Raw genomic sequence first — 22,731 nt, forward strand, 5'->3', positions numbered from 1 at the left:
CTACGAATAATACAGAAAACAATTAAAAAAATGTTCAAAATCACATCCAGGGCACATAAGATCAGTATTTGCAGGAATTAAATAAGTAAGTAGCCTGAAAATTGCTAAATAGAAAATCATAATAGCGTTCATTAAAGATTAATAAATATCTTACTCTACGATTGACAATCTGAATAAGAAATAGAGTTCTCTTCCAACTGCCTTGTCTTATATAGTCTCCCCAAAAAGTGCGACTCCAAATGGAATTTACCCAATTTATCGTCAATTCTGAGTTCCTAATAGATATAGGTTTATAATTCCTGCATTTTCCAGAACTTCAATTCTTTTGTACTATATGGGAGGCGCATTGAATCTTCCATTCAACATCCGTTAAATATATCCGTAATTATCTCTTTAAAACAATAAGACTTATCTCTTCCAAGCGATATTGTTGCAGGCAATTTAACATGGCATGCAACATGTTAATCACGCGCCGAATTTCTTAGAATATAATTTACATGGTCCCGCCGGTCACCGATGACTCCCGCACCCCGGCAGTCAATGTGTTAATTTCTAAAAATATAATCAGTTATTCAATTTTTTAAACCCTTCTAAGAATCATGTAATTAACTGGTATATTATGAAAAATAAATAAATAATTTCAAAATATGATGTAATATGTTCACATTATATAAAAAATAAATAAAGCATAAATTCTGTATAGCCATTTAAATGCATATCAACATTGTATAAAGTTCTTTTTGAAAAAGTCAAATATTCACGAAATAAAAATAAACATTTCGCTTTGAGATAAATTTGTTTACCCTTTAGAAGAATTATTCTAACCTTGATTCAAAATTTATCAAAGCAAAAGTTTAGCATGAGAAATCTGTACTTGCACGGCCTTTTTCTTTCAATAAGGGCAACTTTAATAACAATCCCTATTGTACTGGGAAGAAGAATAACTGTGAATACTTGCACGCGAAATGGCAGTTTCGTGGTTCTTAGTGTTGACGGAAACGTGGAAATCTTGGGATATATTAAGAAAGAATAAACAACTTAAGATAAAAATGTTCCTTCATTATCATTATCTTGATGAGAGATCATAATGAAAATAGTTTGAGAAGCAACAAACTGTAGCGTTGAATGTGTGCTTTTATTTTTAAATGTTCAACAGCAATTTAAAAATGAGATTCTGCCAAGTTTTCTGTAAACCTCCTGTGTTCTTTACGAGCCTTTTGCTTCAAAATGCTTTAAAGTACCTTGAAATAACCAGTTACTTTCTTTCATTATCTTTATTCCAGAGAGTGTGGATATTATGGTAAGTTGTGTAAAACGTTTTTTATTGAAACATACATCTTATTTATGAAAGAAATTTTTTGCCGTTTGGAATTTTCTTCGAGCACTAAGAATTCATAATACTGATTTTTTTTATTTTTTTTTAATGAAGTAGCATCTAGAAAGTTGGATTTCCAGTACCGGAAAGAAAGACAAAATATAATAACCTTGAAACATTTATTGAAACAAATACAACTCTTTCAACTGCATTTAAAGAGTGCCCCAAAATTAACGCAAGATTTGAATTTACCACCATTCGTTATGTAAAGTGTTGGAAACCCTATTAAGAAACCCACTTGATATCAGATAGTTTGGAGTTAGTAAAAATGGAGCTTACGTGATAGAACAACGTATTGATGCAAAACTCGAATTAAATAAAAAATACTCTTTTTTTTTTCCTTTGGGTTATTGTTTTTGTATTGAATCGTAAAATACACAGGACAGAGTTATATATGGAGTAACATATAAGACAAATGGCCTCCACTGCTTTTCTGGCATAATCACATACTTTTGTCAAAGTTTTCCATGGACATTTTGCATAAATGTGACTGAATTTCGTTGATGCAGCTTTGAATTTCCTCCTTCAATGCACGCGTGCTTGTGGGCTTGTTGGCATAGACCTGTGACTTCAAATAATCCCACAAAAATAAATCCAATAGTGTTAAATCACATGATCTAAGGAGCCAATTTTGATGTTTTTGAACTGTGGCGCCAAACTTTCATAATTTTTGAACTACGTTTAACAATGAACATTGTTGTTCTATCTTGAAACGCTTCATTCTTACTAATCCAAAACTATCTACTGTCAAATGTTTTTGTTAATAGGGTTTCCAACAGTTTACTTCACGGAATTCAAATCTTGGGTTAATTTTTGGATATCCTTTACATTTAAATGCCGCTGGAATTGAAGTACATGCTAGATAGTGAGACCAATTTCTATACACAAGTGTTGAAGAAATAAAACAGTGTGCAATAGTTGTTTGCAAATCAAATTCTCTTGGAAATAATATTCTGACAAAAGCCCTTTTGGGTGTTGAATTGAGGACAGTCTCTTGAAGGACAGTAACAGGCGGAATGGTCAAATAGTAGTAGTTGTTAAAATAGGCACTTTATGAAAACATTTATAGTCGTTGAGTAGCATCAGCGATAACTTCGGGTGCAGGATTTGAAACATGATTGCAGGCATGTTGGTAAAATAGTCGTCGTTAGAGTACTGTTTTACAAAGTCATGCATTGTCGTTGAATAACATCACCGATAGCTTCTTGTTCCATGAAAGAAGAACTCGAGTATACATACGCAAATTTCACTGTTATAAAACGAACTTAAACGATTAAGTTTGGTGCCTAATCCTGAAAAACTGTATGTGAAATTTCAGGAGGAAATTCATTTCCCTTTATTTATTGAAAATGAGTTATAAATGAAATAATATTCAAAAACCAGAAAAAAAAATAAAATGAGTAAACATAAAAAGATCTTTAAAGAATGATGTAAGTTCCAATGGACATCTTATTTAACTACCTTCTTTACGCTTAGTTCTTGGATAAAATGTCTGCATTAGGTGTTGAAGCAGTAACAATAATCTGATCATTGGATAAATTTATCAAACACATCAAAAATAATACCAGCTGAAACTGCAACCTTAAGAGCCAATCTTTGAAGAAAAAGAGGTGGCCAGAAATACTTATTAAGCACAATAGCTCCTTCTAAGCGACGCTTTTGAAGTCTCTTCTATTCTCAGAAAGAAAGAGCATTTCGAGACTTTTTATCTCAAACGAGGTAGTTCCACCTTTTGAAAAGAGACCATTGTAAGTGAGCAAAGCAGCAAAGATCAATCACCTTTATCGTTGATGAAGCAGTTTCTTTTCAAAAGACTGATTTCTCTCCTTTTATATGAAAAGGCAGTGCAAAATTAGTGCTCTGTTCGGGTAACAGAAGAATGAATAAATTTAAAGTGTTCTGTTCTCTTCTGTGTGATTAAAGTGTACATCGTTTCGCTCTCAAACAATCTTAAGTCCTTTGTTTGACGTTCCTTCAGGCATTTAATGTAAAAGATGAGATGGCATTTAAAGTACTGATTTTCTGATTCATCTGTTACTCGTTTGAGATCAAATGGATTTCAAAATTTTCGATACTTTGTATTTTGCGGGGAATAAAAAAAAATATAAATTACTATATTACATTTTACCGCCAAGTATCTATTATTTTCCATAAACCTAGAAAAATTTTTCCTCGATATTTTTTATTTAAATTCCTTGTGAACCAACAATATAAAGAAATACTTCCAATCATCATGGAATATCAGCCTTGATCTTACAATTTAGTAAACATTTATCGATTGAAAAAATAAAAAAAATTGCGTTGGCAAAGTTAATCTGGAAAAGCAGCTACTTTAAACTGAAATATAATATAAATATTCACATGTAAAAATTATTCTGGAACTAAGCTAATTCAAATAAGTTATTTTTGATTAAATAGACGGCTCTAATTACTTTCGTTAACGATCAAAAATATTTTATCTAAAAATTAAAAATCGTGGTTAAAAATTTGTTATTAACTGATACGGGATAAAGTATGCTTAAAAGTTATGAACAATTTTCTCTTCTGAGCTATTAAATCATTGATTCCTTTATTGATTGGTTCAGAATTTAGGTATGACACTAAAATCTTTTTTAGTTGTTTTCCAAAAATTAGCAAAAGTATACCGATGTGAAAATATTCAACAGCAACTTAACAAGAGAAGCCGCATTTTTAAATTTAAAATATGTTGAATTATTTTTAGAGTAAGATTAATTATTAATTATGATAAATATTATAACTACTCTATATTTTATAAATTTAATCGTTCGCTGTTAGTTTTATATATTAAATTACAAAACGATATTTATTATAATCATATCTTAATTGCTTTATATTAGTATTAATTCTAACAACAATCTCCGAAAACCCTTTTCATTATCACTTTTAATAGAAGTTGGTGTATCTATCAATAATAAGTTTTATACATTTTATTTATACGGTCACTGAATCCCTTCAACGATAAGCCTTAAAGCTGAACTCATTTGTAAATTCATTTTTTTAAGTAAATCAATTCAATCGAACATTTCTGCACGAAAACATTGTATCATCAAAAAAATAATATTCCTAAATGAAATCTCAAGATAAAACGGCAACTCTTGTACAGAAACTGGAATTTTTCATCCTATTTCAAGTAGTTAGAAGAAAATGTATGTTGTTCTCGACAGATCATGAAAGCGTACATATTCATTTTTAAATTCTTCCATCTCCTCCTAAATGATTAATCACAAATCTTGCACCAATGATTGACGCATATATCTAATGAAATATAAGATCTTGACGAAGTGAAATTACATGACTCTAACCCATTTTACTCAAAGAGGCAGGCAGAATAATTGAAATTTTAATATCTACAACGAATAACAATAAAGCCTACCTAAACAGAAGGAAAAAAATTACTTTTTGATTTAAGAAACTTATAAGGAAAATATGTTTTTCAAATCATAATGAAACTTATTTTTCTTCATACGTATATAAACCGATTCCTTATGCATACGATTCTTTTCACTTTTTTTTATAAAACAAAATGTAAGGGTCATGGGATGTTCTGAAATTACGGTAATTATTTATAATTCTTGCGATGTTATATCTTTTTATTATAATTCCGACAAATTCATTGTAACTAGTGCTGATTTTAGCCAGAATTTTTAGGTACCAAAATTGAACTTTTAATTAAAACTCTATAAACAATTAAAAATTATTTTTGGTGAATTATTATAAAAAGTGATCACATTATTTATTTCACTTTCATTGTAAAAATTGAGGTAATACACAATTGAAATTCTATTGCTGAAGTGAAAATAACTATAAATAATAATTGTATAGTTAGTTATTAAAATATGACTTTACCGAAACAGCTATAAATGATATTTTAAATAACTTCAAAAATACTATATACTTTATATGCCTAAGTAAAGGGTGTGACAGAATTAATGCAAGATTTGAGTTGGTACCATTCCTCGAGAAAAGTATAGGCAACCCTATTAAAATAACAATTTGGCAACTAATAGTTTAGGGTTAGTAAAAAAATGAAGCGTTACACGATTTAACTCAAAATTTCAATTTAATACAGAAATTCAGTTTTTTTAATTGTTGTACTTTTATTGGATCGCAAAGTACAAAGATAGAGTACTGATTGGAATAACATGTAGGGCAAATGGCTATCACGGTTTTGCTGGCACATACGCATTTTTTATCGAAATTTTCTAAGTCCATTTTGCATAAATGTGGCTGCTTAATTTCGTTGATGCACCGTTGAATATCTTCCTTCAATGCACACGTGCTTGTGGGTTTGTTAGCATAGACATATGACTTCAAGTAACCCCATAAAAAGAAATCCAGTGATATAAATCACACGATCTAGGGAACCAATATTCAAATTTTGGAACAGTGGCTGTAATACTCATTATTTTAATATATCGTGCAACAATAAAAGCACGTTGCTCTATTTTGTAGCACTCCAATTTTACTAACCTTAAACTAATAGCTGTCAAATAGTTTTTTAATAGGATTGCCAAACACTTTACTGCACGAATGGTGACAAATTTAAATCTTGCGTTAATTTTGGGAAACCAGTCAAAATGTGCCAACATTTTTGTTATTTCATAGGAATTGAAATTATTGTTCTATATTATGAATTGGGAGAATTAGTGTTAATAATTTTTACTAACTAGAATAGTGCTTATATATACATTTCAACCAAACAGTAAAAATCTCAGATTTCATTCATATATTGTTAAACTATCTTCAAGAAATTGGAATGATTTAATAACATATGAGTTAACAAAATGATTTTTGACCAATAATTATAATATTTATAACTTTAACTATATTTTTACAAATTCTTTCATAGAAATTTGAAAATCTGTAGTTAATCATTTTTAAGAAATGTTGCACCTTACCATTTGCTCAAAGCATATCTTCTATTTACTTTTCTTAAATCTCAAATTAGTGTCACAATTCTCCATAAAGAGTTTGTACAGTTAACGGTGTATAATTATAATTTGAATATGAAATGCTCTTTCACTCAAACCCTTCCTTTTACTTTGACTTATTTTATAAATATTGAAATGAGTATTTAAAATTACCATGTCTGCGAAATTAATAATGTAACAAATATTATGCAAAATCATATATTTTTATTTTTTCTCTGTGACAAGGAACTTGAAAGTAAATTTTATATCTGACATATTTTTGAAGTTAAAAGAATCCTTTATAATAACTATGAGGGCTTGAATAAGTATCCTCATTTTATAATTAGATACTTATTATAAAATGGATATTTATCAAACTTGAATATGAAATTTTATATTGTTTTTAAAATTATATAATTGATTAAATAGAAGTTGAATCATCAATTTAGTTTATGAACATTTAATAATTGAAATAAGTTTATTAAGCTTATATGAATTTATATCTTGTACAACGCATGAACTTAGTATAATATGCCATAAAACATTTAATTATACAAATTTATTTGGAGACTATATAAATTTGGGACTGCAGGATCTGAATCTTTTTTTTTTAAATCAAAGAGTTTTTAAATAGTTTTTACGAAGAAGTAGTGAAAAAAAATTATTTTCACGACATTCATAGCAATACATTTTTGAAAACATGAATTGGAATTCTTTCTGCTTAAAATTCATTACAACTTTTGAAATAAACTTAAAATTGGTGTATTTCTATAGTAAAGACAATAAAATAAAACTGGAAAAAAATTAAAATGAAATCTGCTATCGCAAATTTCAAGTTATCATATGAGAACATTATTATTATTTTAAAGTCATTATTTTTCTTAATTAATTTTAGTCATTAAAAGTTTAAACCGGTTTGAAACAATCACGAGACTTCTCTATCGGTTATCGGTCTCTCGGTCTCTCTCTCTCTCTCTTTATATATATATATATATATACATATATATATATATATATATATATATATATATATATATATATATATATATATATATATATATATATATATATATATATATATTCATTTTTTTTTCAATTTTTCTAGTTGGCAAACAAAGTTTTGGAGCTCGACCGATTTTGAGATGTGATAACAGCTATGATGTCATAGTTCTATGTCAACCTTTTAAAAACGCATCTGCTGTCAAAGAAACATACGTAATAATAAAGCAATACTGGTAAAAGCAGGTCAACCTTTAAAAATGCATCTTATTTCAAAGAACTCATACATAATAACAATGCAAAAGATGTTGATGAAAATTGCCATTTATGCTTTATTCATTGCCTACACAATTCCGAGCTTCAATATTCATTGCCTACGGGATTACAAGCTTCAAAACTCCCTCCAAAACAACATTATGTTCTCACATGATAATAAAACTTGATATTGAATTTTGCGCAATTATTTGCATTAAATTTCTTTGATAAAATTAAGTTTCAAGCAGTTTTCACTCTATGGCGAAATAAAAATAATTGTAACATATTTAAGACTTCATGTGACATTGATAGGCAATAACAGATAACTTATTTAATCCTCTTTTTACTTCCATGAAAACAAAGATCTGTCGCCTATATTAACCATTAATGGGCAGGTGATTTTTATTTAATTGCCTTTACACCTAGTTTCCATTAAAGAGAACCTTGAAGAGAAAGAGCCAGCCAAAATCAATGGCTTTCATCCTGTATTTCCACAACTTCAGCATAACAATTCAGTATATCATTATACAATGACTTATTTGACTGCGTTTGGTCTATTTATGTTTCTGCTTTATTTAGCATTTAATAAAAGTCTGTTTTGGCGCTGAATGACAAAATTTGAAGCACGAATGATGAAAGCAGCAGTTAAGATGATAATTTAATGTCCAAACTTTAGTATAAAAGTATTATAACAATATATTTGACTGCACTTTGTCTGCTCATACATCTGGTCTAGTTTGTATCTATACAAAGATTGTATTGTTGCTGACAGACAAATTCTGAAGTATAATCAGATGGCGATGGCATTTTTCTAAATTAACAGTACTTTACACTCTGAGATTTCATTGATTCATAATTGGCGTTTCAATTATTATGGAAGTTTTAACCACAATTCAATCTTTTCTATTCGATTTTGAGTCTATGCAACGAATATTTAGCTTCAATCGACATGAATGTGAAACCTGGTATAATAGTTTGGGCAATATTTGAGAAAAACACACACACCTTGAATGTGGATGGTTGATTATTCTTGGTCCAACCATTATCTTTATCCAATTATTTATCTACGCAAACGCTGCTTTGTTGCTAGATTTCGAAGTATGAATCATGTTTGAATAGCCAGAATAATGTTTAGAAGAGATAGGGTCATGATTCCTGTATTTTCCGAAACCTTCGTTTTTTGCCAAAGTAGCTAAAATATTTCCTCAAATTTTCCTTCAAAGTATAATGTTATTAACTCGGAACCGTAATTATTAACTCATTCGTAATCTATTAAGAATATTTTATTTAGAACTTTCTTTCTAATAATGATATTAATACTGCTGAGAAGAACTCGAACAGTGAACATTACAGTAATTATTTCGAATTATGTAATTATTTTTTGCTTGGTTCTTTTTGGAATTTCTTCCTTTCTGAAAGTCTGAATTGATTCTATTCGATTCACGAAAAAGAATCTTTGAAAACAGTATTTTACGTTTTATTATCCTCATAAAATTTGAAAGTTCTTATTTTTTTTTGTTGTTGTTGAGCATAATAGCGTATACTTTAGTGAAATGTCTCTGAAATCGAATTGCTTCTACTCCAATTAAATATTGAACTAGTTTAAAAGTTCAGTAGAACAGTTTACAGGGAAATAAGGTTTTTAAATGATTCTTAAGATAAGAGCTCACGGATTTTTCGCAGCTCTTAAGCACGTTTCAACAATTCCTTCTTGTTGACTTTCGAAATCAATTAAATAATAATTGATTTCTAGATGTTCTTAAATGATTCATTGCGGAATATGTTTTGAAGGATATTTTGCTTAAATGGTTTGCAAATACTCCATAATCATTGCTTTAATTATGATTTTACTGCTGAGTTATTATACATTTAAATCTTGATGATTCTCAGAAAGCTAAGTTATGTTTTAAAATGAATACTGGAGATCTGAACCTCTAGTCTAAAATGTCATAGAATTATAACATTATTTTATTATATCAAATGATGGTTATGATGTATCTCTGCAATTTTAACAATTTTATTTTTCTGCGAAAGTCAACTTATCCCACTTTCTGAAACAATTCTGAATTAAATGTATAATAAAATGATTTTTAAAAATTGTAATTAAATGCATATAAACGCATTTATTTGAACAATCAACACATAATGTTGGAGTTAAAACAGAATTTAGTAATACTCTATTTTTAGTACTTCGTTTCAATTTAGTACATAGTAGTATTATGTACTACATGGTATTTTTAAGCATATGAAATGATGGTCGTAATGTATCAATGTAGTTTCCACTGTTTAAATTTTTGCGGAAACAGACTTAAACCACTTTATAAAAGATTCAAGCACTGATTCAGGTTAAAATATTTCTTTTTTAAATGAAATCATTCATAGGAATAAACAAAACCCTCTCTACCATCATGTTTGATTTAAATGCGAGCAAAGTACAAGTACGAGTACATTAATTCACCGAAGCATATCGTTTGCTGCTTGCATCGAAACAAGATCAGCATCTTCTGCTGCTTATTTAAAAAAAAACGTTTAAGGTACAAAAGCGTAAATGCAGTGTAAAAGGAAAAGACATAATTTTCCGTTAGTGTGGGACCTACGAGATATTGGAGTTCCATTTAAAAGATACAATTCATCATCCATGAAGAATACTTTTGTTTGCATATGCTTTGAAGTATGTTGAATGTTTATTAGAATCTTTTTTAAATATACAATATAACGTTTTTCTGTTTTGCAGTATTAAGTAAAATAAAAAAAAGGCAGAGATAAATCAAAAACAATAATATTCCGAACCCCAAAAGTGCAATAGGACGTGAAGATAAAATCGGTGAATTATTTGCATCCGCGAATCATGAATTGTAGCCAAGTGGGTATTCTAAGCTATTCTAAATTGCACAGTGATTTCTTTAGATATACCTTAAGTATTGCCTTTTCAATTTAATTTTGAATAATTTTATTGTTCAATAAAAAGAAAATGCATTTATTTCAGGCTGATCAGTTTTAACAAGGCGATAACTTATATTTGATTATTTTTAATTAAAATTGAAATTTAAATTTTTTTTATCTTTATTGATTTACGTTCCTCACTCTCTTTATAAAGATTTATTAAGAAAAGGTCGAGCCTTAAAAAAATCAGGAAAGCTAAAGACTGAAATAAGTATATATGCAAGGATGCTATTTTAGCGTAATATTTTTCGATTTTTTTTTAAAACTATATTTTTAATTAATTTTTATTGATTGATAATTTTTCTCCTTTTTTCATTTTCAAACTTCAGTCTTGTGAAGAAATTTTTCTACTGAAAAATATTTAAAAATCTGCTTCTGCGTCTTTAAAATGTGCGACGGTTCTGTATTAGGAACACTGTGTATTTCTCCCTTACAAATTATGAAGTTCTTTGAATGTGCTTTGTTATTGAGCTTGCGTAGAATCATCAAATGCCCCTGCTCTTTCGACAGACCTTGACCTTCACAGTGTCAGGAAAGCAGAACAAATGAGGTTTGTTATAGTTAAGCAATAGATATCGATATTGTTTAAAAGCTTTCTCAACAAGAAAAGATCTAAACCGCTTTTCGCTGTCTAAAAAATTGAGAACTGAAAAGGAAATGTTTTTGGAATTTGAAGTATTTAAATATCACATGCAATATTGAATAATATTACTGATTATATTTATGGACAAAATTCGAAAGTTCTGCAGTTACGCAATGCCCATGCAGAAGTTGCATTTATTGATAATTGAGTTTACCTAATATGAACACCATTCATATTAGGTATATATAAATTACTTAGCAGTATTCGACCAAGTAGAAAAATCACATAAAGAAAAACCGATCTTTTAAGAAGGTCAAAATAAAAATGAATCAGTTAATTTATACATTTTCATACACTTATTTATTATTTTTTTCAAGTGTTTCAAAATAAGATTGAATTTCTAAAAGCTAAATTTTACTTCCTTACAATTCACTTGATTTTTTGCATAGGTGGTATTTTTACCTTCTCGTATACGTAACATAGAAAAAGTATAGTCAATCGTCAAAAAATTCCAACTCGGAATTTTGAAGAAACCTGAGTTCAAAATATACATTTTTGGAAAATGTCCGTTACAAAGATAACTCAAAAACGCTTTGATGTAGACGAATAAAATTTGATATATGGTCTTTATACAAAATTGGTAGGTTCCTATAAAATTTTGAGCAAAATCCGCTCAGAGGTGGTATGTTGGTTCGGCTATTCGAATATAGTTCAGCACGATAATTACAAAACAAAGAGTGCTAAATCTATAAAATTCGGTGCACATATTTAACACCTATAGTACAGACACCTTTCAGATTTTGAGCCACATTCAACAAATGCTTGACCGTCTGTTGGTCTGTACTTTCAGAAATATATAAACGCAATGACTTAAAAATATGAAATTTGGTAAGGGGTGTGCGGCTACAAATGTTGTTTAGAGTTAAATTTTTGTTTCAATTGATTGAGGAAAACGCGTCTAAAACACAAATGTGATTTTTGTATACTATTAATCGCTTGGCGGGGATTAATTACCAGAAAACTCGCCAAAGATGGCACGATAGATTCAGTAAAAAAGCTAACTTTCCCCAAAAGGTAATTATTAACTATTGTACTTCGAGGTTTTGCTGGAATAACACCTTTATTAGACAGTATGCTAGAAACTTTTGGGGGGGATTACTCTCACTGGTTTAATTGACTTTTTTCTCACTTTGATATATGCAGCAATTTCGGAAACTTTTATAATGAGTGTTCTCAGTGATATTTTTATTTTTTTATTTTAATCAATTAAAGTCTTAATTCTCATTTCGATTAACCCGCGAGCACTCGCACCGGGTATGATATGCCCGATCCATTTTCTTCAACGTTTTTGTTACTTCCTGTTTTTCGGATTAGGCCAGAATTTCATATAGCTGTATCCAAGGCCACATTCTTTCAATAGGGGAAAAACCAGTTCTGTTCTAAAACTAGATTTTGAGAAAGAGGGGTTGGGGGCATGTCATACCCGTGCGAGTCCTCGTGTTCGTCAAACGTTTCCATTTCCGTCTCTTAGTTTAGTGCAGTATGAAGCGCTATACGAGGAAGAAAGTGAATATTTACGACACCTTATAGAAACTGTTTCTAGTGACGATGAACCGTTATCTGACGATAGTTTTGCCACTGAGGATGAAGAATACTGCAGTGATCATGATTCTTCTACTGAAATTGAGACAAAAATAGAAGATGAATGCAAGAGTATTAAATCGCTGGCCAATGGTTATTCTGTTTTCAATTTTGAATGTGGCCGGTATTAATTCTAGGATTTTGTTGATGTCCACAAAAAATCCTCCCACACAGTTCAGAAACAGACGTTTCTTTTTGAAAACACTGGGACTCGCTCTTTCAGAACAACACAGAAACCGTAAGCCTCAAGGAATAATAACAAATCCAAGCACTTCTAAGGAATTGGGATTTACTAATAGTGAACCGCCTGCAAAAAAGCTCAAAGGAAACTATAAACGATGTGCATTTTGTCCATATAATAAAGACAGAAAATCAAGGTTTATGTGATAAAAATGTGAAAGGAGTCTCTGTGTAGAGCATCAGTATGTAATTTGTAAAAATTGTCTCTAAACATGTAAGTAATTATTATTAAATTCTTAAATGCATCGTTTTGTAATATTTAATTACCTAAGGTTTGCTTATAAACAGTATTAATTAATATTTAAATGCCAGAAATGAATTAGGGTATGAGATACCCGGCGCGAGTTCTCGTGTTCGAAAATGGGTGCGAGTGCTCGCGGGTTTTAACACGATTAAAATTTATTCATAGAATTAGTAGATTATATATATATATATATATATAATGTGTGCGTGCGTGTGTGTGTAAGTGAGAGAGAGAGAGTTTTGATCTAAAAATTCCATAGCATTTAAATTAATAAAAGCTTAAAAAAGCCGTAATTATTTCTTCGTGTAATGCTCTTTGTTGATATTTCTAAAAAAATTAAAAATTAATTTAATATGTTATCCGATGCAATTCTATGATCTATTTAATTCTGTAAGGTGGATGTTACTCCCAAATCTTCTAAAGTTGCTAGAATTAATAATGAAGCATTGATGAATCAAAAATAGCGTAGATAAATTAAAATCTTCGTTGGTTCGGAAAATACATTTTTCCAAAATAAACTAATGGAACCTGATTCCCATGTTTTGAAAACTATTATCAATTTTGGGATACATTCGAAATAAATTATAATCTATTAATAATTTGCTCATTAAACGGCTTAAGAATTTTCAATTTATAAAAATATTAAAGGATCTTCTTAAAAATTTACTAAAATGTAGATAACTGTTACATATTTAAAGAAATTTATTAATGAATAGTTTTGATTATTAATCTAAAAATCCAATTAAGACATATAAAAAGAGTTCTCTTAATTATTTTGACAATGCAAATTGCGTACGGATTAATTATTGTATTTAATCATCTTGTTGGAAGAAAATTAATTATGCCTCTACAAAAGTTTATGCCTCAAACTATTATGGAAATTAATTACGTTGTACAAACAATAAATTTACGCACTCGTATTTATGGAAAGTAATTTAATTATTGTGCAAACGATTCATTTTCCGGTCATTATTTCGCTATATTCAACTAATTACTTCACTACTGATAAATTTCTACATTAACAAACTTAATGACATCATTGTGCAAATGATTTATTTATTTTTTAACCATGTTTAACATCATTAGGACTTTTGATGATTATGCTCGAATTTAATTCTTGATAATAATGCAGATGCATAAGGTACTAACCACCTCATTACTGTTTCCTAAAATAAAGAAGTGAATTTACATTTAATATTTATTTATTAAGATTTTAGATAATTATCAGCTTCCTAATCTATATCTGTTAAATGGAATATCATCCAATGCAGGTCCAAATATTGTAGTTATTAATTTTCCATGATAAAAAATATTCTACTAGATGAACTTAACCAGATACATTAATTTCCTCACACGGCCCAAGACATGGAATCACAATGACTCCATTATTTGCCTTTTGTAAACATCATTGGAATTTATTTTGGAAACGCAATGCATTTTGAAAATCATGTATTTACCAAAAATATTTAAAATATTAATATTAAAAATGTTAAATGTTGTATTATTAAATGTTGGAAAGAGGTTATAAGAAAATCCTAAACAACCTTTTAATGTGAGTACTTACTTCGTTTAGATATTATGAGATTACACTAATGTTAATAACTGTTAGAATTTAACAAACAAAAATGAAGAAAACAATAATTTAAAGTATTATTTTGAGAATACTTCTTTATTCTTTTTTGCATTATTCAAATTAAAAGCAGTTTCAGAGACATGGAGTCAATGACTCCATAAATAACAACAAAAACTTCAACAACAAAAACTAATGCTTAAGACTTTTGCCAACATAATGCTGAAAGAACAACTTGAAGGTACTGAGGAGATGACTTTATTTAAAGACAAAATACCATGTGAAAATCAGAGAAAATGAACAACGGGGAGTCATTTTGACTCCCGCATCCAGTCACGGTTAAATATTAAAACAATTCTTTTCGTGTTTTAATTACATTGCCTACTTTAATAATTGTTTTATATAAACTTTGTTAACAAGATATTTATTCATTTGAATTTTATTCATATGTATAGACTTATAATTTTACTTTCGAGTGAAAATTTAATCTTATTCTGATAAAATTTTGTTTAATTTTCCAAGTTACGTCAACATCACAGACTATATCGTGGCCAGCGCACCTGTCCCATATCTGAACATCGCAGTGCGACAGCATGGTAAAATAATGGACACAACTCTCAACGTTCAGCCGGGAACTCCATTAGAAATGCTCATATACTTAGACAGGAAAAGTGCAGGTAAGACATTCTTCATGTGGATATTTTCTGCAGTGCTAATATATTGAAACCAGGGAAATCCGAAATTGGAAGAATTTCTTATAGGATTCCGAAAATTTGATTTATTAGGGAAATTCGGTGAAATAATTTATAAATATCAAATGCAGTAGATTATTGACTTTGGGTACGGTGGGCTTGGGGTAAGGTCTAGGCTTCGGAACCAGAGGGTTTCAGATTCGAGGTCCGATTTCACCGAAGAACCGTCATGTAAGAAGGTTTTTTTTGCAGGTTAAATCCTTTGGGACAAACGTACTTCCGATGATGTAGTGTGGAAGTTTGGAGGGTGGTGTGCCAGCTCAGGTATCCTCCTCGGCATTGGACCATGGTTCAAAAGTATGAGGTTTATCCCAAAATAGCCCTAGTTTTGCCTTAAAACGGAGCATTCGTATAACTAAATTAAAACTGTGAAGGCGTAATGAATGAGCTACAGGTAATTCCCACGGTACAACGGAAATGTAGTAACCATATTGAGGGTATGGATTGATGTGATTCGCAGTTAAACTAATAAAGGCTGTTAAAATTGCATATTGTGTTAAAAGTGGTATGGCGTATTTTACCTGTTGTCTAGTATCCCGAATCGAATCAGTGTACACTTTATTGATCCTATATGCGTTATACTGGAAGTGTGTCACTGTTAAGTTATGTCAAAATGTTAATCTTACTGAAGAAAAGCTGTGTAAATGAATTCAATATCCTATATCAGGGGACGAGTGCCAAGCGTGCCATCGATGGCACGCGACACAATATTTTGAGCACGCCGCCGATCAAAACGGTTTGCATTTTACGGTTTGCAAAACGGCTTGCATGTGACTTCATTTGATAAACTGAATTTGTCCCAATTCGATTGGTTTGAAATCGAAAAATTTTAATGCAACTGATTGATATCAGTCTAGTTCAATGTGGATTCAAAAACTTATTGAAACAAGGAAAAAGTTGGAATTGATTGAAACAGAAAGGTTAACCAGCAATATAAGTAAAAATACTAGTTACGAAATTTTGGAAACATGGAATTATTCGATTCAAACATTTAACTGTTTGAAGAAGCTGGCTCATTCTATTTTAAGCATATTATTACTTATGCCTGCGAGTCATTTTCAGAGAGGAATAACATTAAAGACTCGCTTAGATACCGATGGGCAGATGACTCCACTTCAGCGTGCATTCTGAACATTTTACAATTCTAATATAAGTTATTTATCGTCTAATCTGCAACAATGGAAGTCACTTTAATGTTACATTAATTTGAATTACATTTATAACTAAAACATTTACTACTATACAGCGGTAAATATATTTTTTTGTAGTAAATAAAGAGTTTTGAGTTGTTAGTATCTAGTTTTACTATCTTCTCAATAATCAAAGGCCAAAATTATTTGGTGGTACGTCTATACCTCATTAGACATTTCTTTAGAAAAAATGGCACTTTGATCCATAAAGGTTCGCCACCCCTGTCCTATATAGAATAGTAGATAATAATATAACCCTATATAGATCCTATATAAAATAGTAATAGTATCAAAGGATCACTATTGCTTAACAGTAAAACATTTATAATTTTTCTGTTTGATAAAACAACAAATTAATTCGGAGTATTTATTAAAATTAGAGAAAAATAATAAAAGAAAATATTATTTTTTGCTTTTAACCTTTTCTAAGGCCATGGAAACATGCTTATCACCCAAATCATCAATCTATGTATGAAGTTGTGTAAATGGGCATAAGTCCGGTCACATTTTTCAATAAGACAGGAACTTAGGTATTTCAGTTCGTTAAATCACACAGAACGGTGTCTGGATTTGTTGTTTAGATATTAATTAACCAAATTAATTAATTAATCAGATTATATTAATCTAATAATCTAAATGTATTGACTAATATTTCTGTAGTAAATATTTCAAAAGTTATAAGTAGTAAATAGCAAAATGCATTTTAATTCATTTTATGTTATTAAATATCATAAAACTCATTTTTTTTTCCGAATTAAAAATTGTTCAAGGTTTTTTTTTTTTTTAAATACAATTTCTATTATAATGTACTTCAGAATTTTGTACAATTTCCTCGCCATAACTATACGATTTAGAAGAAATAAGTGTGATTACCGAAAGACAAGTACATTATATATTCATTCTATATTGTTGCAAACCTGTAATTTTGGATTGCCAGCACGAATAGTGTCATCGTAATAAAGACCGTTGGTGCGTGCTGAGCGGGTGCCACGTCAATGACCTCAGAGCTTGGTGACAATAATGGTGACGAATTTGGTGACAAATGGATAAATTTTTCAGTATTATGCATTTTGTCACCAAAGTCGCCAAACTCGTCGCCAACTCGCCAAATAGTCGCCATTGACGCGGCACCCTCTCAGCACGCACAGGACAGATCATACAACAGTCTTTCTTACGATGATACTATTGGTGCCGGGAAGTCAAAACTACAGGTTTCCAACAACACATTCATTTTCTGCTATATTATAATATCTTCAAAATACATAGTCATTCTTTTCATGTACAATAAGTTTACATTATGTTCAATGTTGTAATAATTGTACGCTATTTTTATGTTAATGTTTAATATGATACAACAATTCCATTGAATTCATGATTTTTTTACTATAATTTATATGTTATTACATACTATGGCCATTGGATCTGTAGTTATAAAGGGTTTATTATCAATAGCTTCATATGGAGAAGGATCCATTGCATAAATCGTTTTATTTAACATTTTCTACAAAATAGCTTAAATATAGTAGTTTAAAAATACAGGACATATTGAAACCAAGTATAATTCATATTAACAAATTTATAATTTATGAGCAAATCCCATAATGGCAGGTGTTACAATTCTACGAAAAAAAATACTTCATCTATCTATGAAAAAGTATATCACGATGAAGTAAATTATCTTATGTGGAATCGTTAATAAAGTTCTTAATCAAACCTGTCAAAAGCTTTAATATGCTTGTTAATCATTTCTGTCATAAGATATTGCTGTAAGTTATCGTTTAGAAATAAAACGAAAAAGAAATTCGGGAATAAAAGGTTCTACGTTTTGCTATGATTAAATGCGTCAGATTGATTTTGTTTTCCCCGATAATCTATTGAAGGCATATATTTGTCGATTGAAAATTTATCTTGAATAAAACTAAGATGTAAACCAATAGAAAAATCGATAAAAAAATAATGGGCATCTACTACTGAATACTGATCAATATCAGTGATACAAGTTTACTGAATTACGGAAGGAGTCCAGATTTTTAGAGCTATTTTTAATTAAGCGCTTTTCAATAAAAATCGGAATCTAAAAAAATGTCTGTGATGAATCAAATGTTGTCGAGAATCGCTTCATATTCATTTTATAGTTTCATTAAAAATTATTATAGCATTCATTTTATAGTTTCATTAAAAATTATTATAGCATTCATTTTATAGTTTCATTAAAAATTATTATAGCATTCATTTTATAGTTTCATTAAAAATTATTATAGAATTCATTTTATAGTTTCATTAAAAATATAGCATTCATTTGAAATAGCATTCATTTGAAATTTCATTATAGCATTCATTTGAAATTTCATTATAATTAAGTTGTCAATGAAATTTTTAAAATGGAAATTTGAATCGAAACACTTTTCCAGAGCTGTTTCTTTCCTTCAAATGAATTTCTTCTTATAAATATTTTATTTTCATATGATTTCTTTTATGGTTAATCGATCAATCCAAGCATAATGGTTTCATTGTCCAAATAAGCAAGTTTATTTTCAATGCGATATATTCAATTTTTAATAAGGCTGTATTGGATGTTATTTTATATAACTATTTCTTAGAATACTAATTTTGACTTTCCACTGAAAAAAATTATATTTTTATTTCAGACACATATGGATTGCTGACAAGTTTCCTAAAAGTAACTGACAGTTCTCCAAATCAAGAGGAAGTGATCATCATGAACGGGTTAGTAGATATTATTAGAAAATTGTTTCCCTTGTAACCATAAATATAGAGACTTGTTTCCAATTTCAACGACTATCTAGTTTTTAAATTGAAAATATCGAATATTATTTTCAAACACATTAAAATATGTTATTTTGTATTTAATTTAAATTTATTCTTATCTAAAACATATTTACAAGTATTAATAGAATTTATATTTTGGATACGCTTCAAGAAATTCTATCTCAATAATTTTCGATATATATATATATATATGCATGTGTGTGTGTGTGTGTTTTAAAGCAAAAATCAAATGTCTATTGTTAAAAAAACTTGTAATTCTCTTTTGTTAGTGTTCGTATTGCTTGAAGTTCTTAGTTTTTTTTTAATTTGTATAAAATTCACAACTTGTTTTTTCTTTCAATTGTATTATTATATTATTTATTTCTTATTATTTAATTATTTTTTTGTCTATTGTTCTCAATGATATAATTAAATTCTAAAGAAAATAAAAGAAATGCATAATTATTTGATAAAAATCGAAAGTCTTATCACCAGATTTCTTCCAATCCAATTTTTAGAAAATAATTAATTTCATTAAGAATAACAAATAACATCAGTTTACCTATGATTTACTTCCTTTTATTCTTTATATGATTTTTATCTCGATGAAATAAAAGTTTTAACTATATATAATATATAAAAATTTACAACTCTGAGAAAATTCCGATGCACTACATTTTCAGAACATGAATACGATAGTTAATTTAATCAAGAATTTGCCGAAGAATGATAACTTCTTCCAATAAAATATTGAAGAAATGTACCAAAAAGAAAATTAAATTCGAGACCTATTTAAAAAATCTTTTATTTTATTCCATTTCTAATAATTCAGAGCCGCGTTTGAAATCAATCTCAATAAAGTAAAATTAATGTCTGGTTTAAGTTGCGCAAATGAAAGTCAATGAGTTTTCAATACGTTTTCCAAAGGTAACCATCTTGTTATTGAAAACATTGTTTCATCAATACATATTGCAAACATATACTGTTTCATCAGTTATTTCATTAAATGATTCAATGAACTATGATTAGATATTATTTATATCTTTTAAAAATAAAAAATAGATATATGTATTTCTATATCTTAGCATTTTGAATGAAATGCGTGTGTTGAACGTTTCAGTAAAATATGTCTATGTTTCAGATCCCGATCCATCCTATAGTATCACATAGCTTTTAAAACAATCAAATTAGTTGCTATAATTAATATTAATTTATTTTTTTAATAATTTATAGAACTGTTTCAGATAAAAAAAATCTCTAAAACTAACATCTTCAAAAAAAAACCTCTAGAAACATAAACATTAAAAAAGTGGCTTTCATTTAAAGGATCTTTCTTTCATTGTTCGAAATATTTTGCATACAATGATTGATAAATGAATGTATCCCAATTTTTTAGATTACCAATTAGCCAAAATATTGCTACATTTATATTAATAAATTTGTTATAAAATAACTCCATGATAATTTTCAATAGTGTGCAGTAAAACAGCATTCACTTTTTTTAAATATAGCATTTCAAATTCAAATTGACAAATTTTTTAATTTAAAAGAGGGCACATTTGAGTGTTTTGTGGCAAGAATTCTATCGCCTTATTTGTTGCTGCTTCATCTTTCAATTTATTCATCGGATAAAGTTTTATTCATTTTCATGTATTATGACAAAATCAAGACTAAGTTCCAAAATAAAAAATATTTCCTTATTGAATATTTGTAATTTTTATTAAAAAGTTATTTAGGGCATTCTTTCATGTATAATATGTAAGAAGCATGAGTAAAATAATTCATTCCGTCTAGAATAAATCATTCCGTCTAGAATAAAATCATTCCGTCTGCCATTAAAGAAACAAAATTTTTGCGAAATGAAAAAGTTCTTCATAATAAATTCTTGATAAAAACTTTTCCTCTGTCGTTGAAATCCATGATTCAAATGATTTGATGCAAGTATGCACTGAATTCGCTGACTTAAGATATTCACTTATTAATATCTTGCAAAAGAAAACTAAAAATAGCTTCATTTTTATATTTTATTGCCGAAAGCAAATAAATCTGTGCATCATTTTATTTTTACCAATTATTAATAATTTATACTGTAAATTCTAACTGATTTTTTTAGCATTTTTAACTCTCTTTATTAATATTTTCCGTTTGTTATTTTTTTAAGTGTGATTCTGTCCCTTTTGATTTGTTTCCTGTTTAATATGCTTTTAACTGATTTATGTATTTGATTCATAAAAGTTCTGCTTTATTTGTATTGATTTATATTTCACATTGTTCAATTCTTTTTTACTTTACGTGCCCATGGGCTTATAAGGGCTGTTTTAGATATAATTTGTGTATGTATTTGCATTTTGTTTTCCTTTGAAACTCCCTTCCCCTCTTGATTGAATATTTGCATGTATTGTGTGTTATTCTTGTTCGAATACAAAGCCATCTCTCTAATCCCATCTCTCTAAAGCCATCATATAATCCCAGAGGAAAAATAATAAATTATGTTAAACATTATTTCTTGATGGGCATTTCAGTATAAATTGTTTTACTAATCATGAAATGGAATTTTAATACCTCGTCTCCAGTGATGATATAAAATTGGGATAGATGAATCAAATAATTTATTTTTCTTTTCATTAATGGTGAAATCACACTTCTTGTAGGTGTTCTATCGACCCTTACATCTTCGGGAACTTTCAGTCTCTCGAAAATGGCGACGCCCTCTCTGCAAAATTCAGAGCGTTCAAGTTTCCAGACGCCAACTACGTCCTGTTTGTGGGCACAGTCAGTGTCTGCTTGCAGCAGTGCAGAGGAGTGAGTATATATTATAATCCACTTCTTCTCCGTATAGTTTAGATTGAGACTGTTCTATCTCATTCCAATAAAAGAATGCTACCTGGTTTCATTGTCAGCGCCATTCCACAAATAACCATCTAGTTTCTTTTCGATGCGATGTTAGTGTACTCCTGCTCTCCAGTGGTTTGACAGATGGTATATGTCCAAAACCGGTAGAGTAACTTTCGATTTTATTCCTAATCCAGAAATAAAAATAAGAAGATACCATCCACTGATTATTCAAATTATATCAGGACATGGGAGATTTCCTGCCTATTTCCAAAGATTTGGAAGAATGCAGGACAATAAATGCATTTGTGGAGGAATCGGTACCGTTTACCACTATTTAAAGGAATGTATTGAAATCTCGGAGTTAAGAAAAAATCTGAAAATAATAAATGATGACTTAAGTACAG

General features: G+C 29.0%; 1 protein-coding gene across 1 annotated transcript in view; it reads left to right on the top strand.

Moving 5' to 3' along the window:
* LOC129968989 (uncharacterized) overlaps positions 1-22,731 on the top strand; it is a 494,387-nt gene that overhangs the window by 458,607 nt on the left and 13,049 nt on the right. The window contains exons 6-8 of the mRNA XM_056083383.1: positions 15,304-15,458; positions 19,372-19,450; positions 22,144-22,294. Coding sequence (XP_055939358.1) covers positions 15,304-15,458; positions 19,372-19,450; positions 22,144-22,294 — 385 coding nt within the window. The remainder of the gene's footprint in view (positions 1-15,303; positions 15,459-19,371; positions 19,451-22,143; positions 22,295-22,731) is intronic.

This window comes from Argiope bruennichi, chromosome 1 (assembly GCF_947563725.1).
Source record: "Argiope bruennichi chromosome 1, qqArgBrue1.1, whole genome shotgun sequence".
Classification (NCBI taxonomy): domain Eukaryota; kingdom Metazoa; phylum Arthropoda; class Arachnida; order Araneae; family Araneidae; genus Argiope; species Argiope bruennichi.